This window comes from Mauremys mutica, chromosome 3 (genome assembly GCF_020497125.1).
Source record: "Mauremys mutica isolate MM-2020 ecotype Southern chromosome 3, ASM2049712v1, whole genome shotgun sequence".
NCBI lineage: Eukaryota > Metazoa > Chordata > Testudines > Geoemydidae > Mauremys > Mauremys mutica.
Genome location: NC_059074.1, coordinates 10,623,338 through 10,629,970, shown reverse-complemented (window position 1 = coordinate 10,629,970; position 6,633 = coordinate 10,623,338). Strand labels below are relative to the sequence as shown.

Below are 6,633 nucleotides of genomic sequence, written 5' to 3'. Positions count from 1 at the left end.
CAGGCTCGCTGGGAGTCTCCGTGCGGAGCAGCCAAGCGGGCTCCACACCCTTTGAAACGCCTCTGAGCCCCGGCTGAAGGAAACGCCTCCCCAGCTCCGGGCCTGGCCCGCTGGCAGCGCCCACGGGAACTCCACCAGCGTTCAGCCGGGAGCCGCTCAAGGGCTGCAAGTGGGTCTGACCAGAACCGTCTCAGCGCCGCAGAGGCGCTGGCCCCCGCCTAGCCCCCGAGGAGGATTTCAGATCCCTTTGCAGCCTGGGGGTGGCTGCACCTCGGTCTCTGGTGCATTGGGGGGGGGGCTATTTACACCCCACATTTCTGGCTGAAACTTTTCCAAACAATTCTTAAAACTCCTCCCCCGTTCTCCTTCCGGCGAGCAGCACCTGCTGTTGGCTCTGGGCTGGTTTGTTGTTAAGCAACAGCTTTGGGGTGATGCTATTTTCACTTGAGAGGACCTGGATTTCCAAGCAGGGATGCGCAGGGGTGCAAAATACGGGGGGGGGGGGTTGTCAAGGAGACAAAATCTTACACCTGGGGCGGGTGACAGCGGCTGGGTTGTAGAGGGCAAATTCATGCTGCTGGGGAGAGAAGGGGGATCTGGAGTGTTGGGGGACCAGGGTGTGTCCGCGTTTCTTTTTGTAGGCTTGGCTTGTCCTGCCTCCCTGGGAGCCCCTTCTTGCGAGGTGTTCCCAGTCGGGTGACCTGATGTCCCGATTTTATAGGGACAGTCCTGATTTCGGGGTATTTTTCTTATATAGGCTCCTATTACCCCCACCCCGTCTGGATTTTTCACGGTTGCTGTCGGGTCACCCTAGTTCCCAGTGTCTTGGGAAAGCGGGAGCCTGGGCTTTGTGGGTAGCAAAAGCCAGGTCGCCTTCAGGGCCCCTGGGATTCATTGTTTGCATGGGAATGTGAAGCTCTCGCGAAGTCTATAAACAGCTCGGTGGCAAGTCGCCCCGCAGCGAGGGCTGTCGGTCTCGGTCTAGTTAAAGGTCCCCATAAAGCTGGCAGGTGCCTTCAGCTGATGTCTCTCGGGCTGCGGCCCGTAGGCGTCCACACTGCAGAGATTTCCCCCGTCTGCGGCCCGCCTGGCCTGTCGGAAACAAGCACCGTCCGACAACCCGCTGCACGGGCTGCTGGCTGGGGCAGCGGGGCGAGGGCGTGAGTGGTGCTGCAGCTGATTGGCAACTGGACCTTGGTCAAGCCACGTGGCTTCCACGTGCCTCAGTTTACCTATGTTGCAAGTAAGGGGTGACGTGAGCTCCGCTTTGCAGAGCCCCGTGAGAGCCTGGACTCCGAGAGAACTGAAGGGAGGGGTGGGTGAGAGGAGGGAACCAGGCCTTGGTCCTTTCAGTCTGAATTTGCAGTCAGACTAAGGCGGGAGGATTCCGATCCTTTTGAAAGCCCCGCGTCTTCTTTTCTTCCCTCTTTCACCCAGAGCTGCCCAGCGGGGCCACGCGTCGCTGCTTTTACGCCCTGGCTCTTCCCTCGGTTACCTGCCCGCAGGCTGGGCTCGGCAGGTGGCTGGATGTTGAACCTGGACGCGTGTGTCGTGTCCCCCCCCCCCCGTCCCCCCCGCGCCAGACTTGCTCCGTGGCTGGCAGGCGGAGTTGGAGCCTGGCTCGCTTGGGTGCATTGTCCCCTGGGGGCAGGAGAAGGGCGCCCCAGCGAGCCGAGGTGGGCGAAGCGGCTGGAGGAGGGCTGGGGGGGGGGCCGGAGGGGGGATCCCCCCCCCCGGGGGCTGAGCCAGCCCCTCTGCAGCGGGCAGGTCGCAGGAGAAGTTGCTCCCAGGCCTCCTGTCTGGGGCGCCGGAGTTTGAAAACAAGGAGGAGCCGCAGGCACCTTCGGTGTCATTGGCGGACGCTGCTCCGAGGAGCTCATAAATAGCGAGCCCGGGCTGCGGGGTGCAGCTCGGCCGGGGGCCTGGATTAGGGAGCCGGGACGGGGGGCGGGCAGCCAGGGAGCCCCGGGCGCTGCAGCGGGGACGGAGCCAGGCGGCGGGGAGCGCTAGGGGCCGGGGGCGAAGCGGACGGGGGGGGGGTCCCGGCCATGGCTGCCCTGCCGGGCTCCTGCCCGTGGTCCCAGAGCCTGGAGTGCCCCGGGCGGGCGGCGGCGCTCCCGGAGGGGCTGTCCCCGCCGGCCGCGCACCGCTCCCCGGGGGAGAAGGGCTCGGAGCCCCGCATCCGGAGACCCATGAACGCCTTCATGGTGTGGGCGAAGGACGAGCGGAAGCGGCTGGCGGCGCAGAACCCGGACCTGCACAACGCGGAGCTCAGCAAGATGCTCGGTGAGCCGGAGTCCCCGGCCGGGCGGGCCCCGGGGCCCCGGGGGGACCAGGCTCCTGCCCCGGGCTCGCCCCCCGGGACCTCCCCTGCCGGGCTGGGCTCCGGTAGCCAAACAAAAGCAGGTGCTCGCCCGGGCGGAGCGACTCCCGGCCCCGGTTCCGCGCTTTGTCTCCCGGATCCTGGCCGGGTTTGGGGGACCCCGCCGGGACTCCGGGGCCGGAGCACAGGGGGGGAGAAAGACGGTCCCGACGCGCCTCGTTGTCCGGGCTGAAGTTGTCCCGTTGTGTTAGTTTTGCCAACTCTCCAGCCCGCCCCGTTCGCTAGAGCCCGGGGCCGAGAGACCCGGTCTGACCCGGGGGAAGCGGGTCCTCGGGGCGAGGGGGGGTTAACCCTCAAAACAAACCCGGGGATTTATTCGGTCTTTTCCTTCTGTGCTCAGAGGGGGGGAAATGCCCTTCCCGAGCTGCCCGCAGCCATTCACTGGCCCGGGTTGCCTCCCGGAGTGTAACTAACTTTCCTTCGTTGGGTTTGTTTGACAAACGTCGCGTGTCTCCGTGGGTCCAGCCGCCCCGGCTCTGCGGGGAGGGGGCAGATTGTTTCCATCTTTCCCCTTGGAAACTGCCACCCGCGCTTGGGTCTGTTTCCTTTTATTTCGTGCTCAGACGCCGGAGCTCCAGGGCACGAAACGCCCTGCCCGCTTTGCAGGAGCTCGGCTCGGTCCGGTTGCAAAGCCCGGGGGCTTTCTCCGCAGCTCGGGCAGGGCTGTGATTTGGTTGAAGGGCGCGGGTCAGGGAGCATCTGATCAAAGCGGTTGTTTAAAGGGGGGAAACCAGCCACACGTGGCTCTCGCCCTCCCGCTCCAACCTCTTGATTTTTTGCTCTCCTGGGGGTGTCCCACTCCCTAGAGCTGTAGGATTCGTGCAGTCCCCTCCACCCGATATTTTGTATAGGGTCATATCGCTGCCTTGAGGCCAAATCCCAGTTCCCTTGGATTCAGAGGGTGTTTGGCCATTGCTTTGTACAAGCGGAGGCTCTGCCCCTTGCTCCCAGCCAGCGCTCTGGGTGCTCAGGGAATCAGGCCCCCCATGCCCAGCTGTGGATTCTAAGCCGATTCTTGTTCCTTCCTCGTTGCAGGCAAGTCCTGGAAATCTCTGAGCCCTTCCCAGAAGAGACCTTACGTGGAGGAGGCGGAAAGACTGAGGGTGCAGCACATGCAAGATTACCCCAACTACAAATACCGGCCCAGGAGGAAGAAGCAGGTCAAGCGGATCTGCAAGCGGGTGGATCCAGGCTTTCTGCTGGGGAACCTCTCCAGGGATCAGAACTCGGTGCCGGAGAAGGGGGCCTGCGGCAGGACCGTGGGGGAAAAGGAGGGTCAGGGTGAGTACTCGCCTGGCCCGGTATTGCAGAGCATCAGGGGCTACAGGGAGGCCCAGGCCAGCCGCGGCAGCAGCACCAGCATGGACACCTACCCCTATGGGTTGCCCACCCCGCCTGAGATGTCCCCTTTGGATGTGATCGACCCTGAGCAGAGCTTCTTCTCCTCCCCGTGCCCGGAGGAGCATCACCACCCCGATGTGACTGGGGCCCCTTACTCTCCAGAGTACTCCCCCAGCCCCCTCCAGTGTAACCACCATCCCCTGGGCCCCATGGCCATCCCTCAACCCAGCACCTCCATGATCCCCCCAATCCCCAGCTGCCCCCCTCCTCCTCCCACCTACTACACACCAGCCTTCCACCCCATCCACCCCCCAACCCTCCATGCCCACCTTGGTCAGCTCTCCCCGCCCCCTGAACACCACGGCTTTGACAGCCTGGACCAGCTGAGCCAGGCAGAACTTCTGGGGGAGATGGACCGCAATGAGTTTGACCAGTATCTCAACACTCCCGGCCACTCAGACCACAGCGGGGTGATAATCAATGGACACGTCCAGGTGTCTCAGGTTGCGGGTGGCTCGCCCTCTACAGAGACTAGCCTCATCTCCGTCCTAGCAGATGCCACTGCTACTTACTACAACAACTACAGCGTCTCCTAGGCCAGAAGGAGCAGGGCCTGGGGACTGGCTGAGGACAGACCCTACAGTATTACTGGCATGGCTCCATGGACACAACAGCTGGTGGACACCTCGCTCCTCACCTCAGGGTTGCCAAGTCAGAACTGAAACGGTTTGGGGGCCTCCTTTCTGTCCTAGGTAATGGATTTTGCTTCTCAGACCTCCACTGGCATCAATATTAAATATCCTGCTTTAAAAGGTATTTGATATTCTGCTTCAGACAAGGTTTGTGGTCAAGACCCTTTTCCAAGCCAGCTGGTCACTGGCTGCAGTCCTCCTACCAATTTATTGTATAAGCATGACAAGTCTTTGGATGGTGAGTCTGATTTTTCAGTGGCACCGAGGTCCAGCTCCGTAAAGGTATTTAGGCTCCTAATTTCCAGGATCTGGCCCAGAGCTCCCTCAGTTCCAGCTGGATCCCGTGGGGGCTGCAGATTCTCAGCTCCTCTGAAAAATCAGCCCCTGCGTCTTGTTCTGTGTCGCACTATGCCTTTGTGGTAGGGATGGGGGAAAAGCAAAGGAGTTAATGTAACCCTCTGGTCAGTGTGTGCCGCCTTCTGGGCCTGCTGGTGTGACTCCGTTACTGCCTTAAACCTACAGAACCTGGCTCTTCAAGCTGTAGTCGCTAGTTCAGTAATGCAGATTTCCAATTCCAGTCCCAGTATTGGCTAAGATGCTGGCTGTCACAACCAGCTATTGCTGTACAGCGAGAATACGATCAGGTGATCATGAATGTCCTGTTCTCCCGTAATTACCCTCCGTGAAGAGCTTTAACCAAAGACAGCTCTGAGGCTTTCATTCATAGCCGTGTGCGTTTTCTGTTGGCCTGGTCTTGCATTCCCTATGTACTCCCAGAAGTGGCTGGGAGTTTTCGAGTGTGCACTAGCATAAGGAATGCAATTCCGGTGAAGTCACTGGACTTGCAATCCCTAGTGCCAGCAGTGTATTTGGTCCTGTGTATGCAAAGGCATCTAATCTAATCTGTTGCGCCCACATAGCCCCGCTCTGTGTCCCTTTGGCTCCTGAAACTTTTTGTGGATTTCAGTGGAACTCTGAGGATGTATGGAAGGAAAGATCTGGCCCAGGGTGGAACCCTGATGTCATTCCCACCCCCCCACCCTGAACAACTTGAGTGGGAGAGGAGGTTCACAATAACTGGAACTGTGGTGCGGTGACACAACATGGTCTTGTGATAATGGACTGACTGCTCGCTGCTCCAGTGCTAAGGTTGCGGCTCAGTTTCTGTTTGAAGCTGAATTTTGCGCACTCTATAAAATTCAGCTGGACTTCTCTTTAAACAGAGTTTCACTGGGCTCTGATCCTGCTTTCACTGAGTTAAATGGGAGCAAGATCGGTCCCTGCCTGAGTCACTACAAGTAATTTCCCATGTACGTAGCCATGGGTGGCCTTCGTAACAGCTACTCTGAAGGCCAAGAACCTGAGTAATATCCCATCATGTCCCCTTTACCTGAGGCTACAGCTGGAAAGAATTTATTGTGATGAGCACTTTGGAAAAGAGGTGATACGTAGCAGACACATTTGTATCAAGCATCATTTGAAGGCAAATGTTTAGAAATGAAATGCCCATTCCTCTTCACATCAGTATATTATTGGTTGTAATATAGCTGTACATTGATTTGTATGTTCCATTATTTCTCCGTCATATTTTGTATTGCTCTTTTTTCATAAAGATGACATTTTATTTTAAATCAATTATGTATCATGATTAATCTTAGGGTTACTGTATGACATTTGGTTATGATTAGTTAGTAGCATGGTTATGATTTTCTGGTTTCAATCCTGAGTGCGTAATTAATTGCAAATGATAATATAATTGCAAATAATACTTTAAAAAACCACAACTTTTAAGCTAACATTTTCCATCTTTTTTTGTGTGTGACTCTTATGCATTTTGAATGCGTGTAGATATGAGTTCGCATAAAATATTTAATTTAAATAAATATGTTTTTATACAATGACTGTTTTATCATTTAGATTGCTGTAGTTCTGGACAAAACTGTTCAAAGGGAAAGCATTTATTGTGTTGCATTGGGGTTTTTTAATTTTCAGCCAAACTTTTCTTCTTCTTTTTTGTTTTGTTTTGTTTGTTTGTTTTTTTTAATAAAAAGGGCCTGTGGCTCTCTTTAAAAATTGTGTAATCCGGGACTAATTTAAGTCACAATTTGAAATATTTTTTCCCTTTCCAATGTATCAGTGGAAGTCTCATTAAGGGACCTGATTGTGCATTCCTGCTTACCCAAAGCACCCTTCGATATCACAGTTTTGTGTAGGCGA

The 6,633-nt window shown here is 56.6% G+C and overlaps 1 protein-coding gene across 1 annotated transcript; it reads left to right on the top strand.

The window, feature by feature from the left end:
* The first annotated feature begins 2,038 nt into the window (after positions 1 to 2,038).
* SOX7 (SRY-box transcription factor 7) lies at positions 2,039 to 6,406 on the top strand. The gene is made up of 2 exons (XM_045010781.1): positions 2,039 to 2,286; positions 3,419 to 6,406. The coding sequence occupies exons 1-2, from the start codon at positions 2,049 to 2,051 to the stop codon at positions 4,318 to 4,320; spliced, it is 1,140 nt and encodes a 379-aa protein (XP_044866716.1). The 5' UTR covers positions 2,039 to 2,048; the 3' UTR covers positions 4,321 to 6,406.
* The last annotated feature ends 227 nt before the right edge of the window (positions 6,407 to 6,633 follow it).

Excerpts from the sequence above, each read along its gene's own strand:
- SOX7 (XM_045010781.1), top strand. The coding sequence starts at position 2,049 with ATGGCTGCCCTGCCGGGCTCCTGCCCGTGGTCCCAGAGCCTGGAGTGC. Across the intron at positions 2,287-3,418 it reads GGAGCTCAGCAAGATGCTCG|GCAAGTCCTGGAAATCTCTG; the intron begins GTGAGCCGGAGT and ends TCCTCGTTGCAG.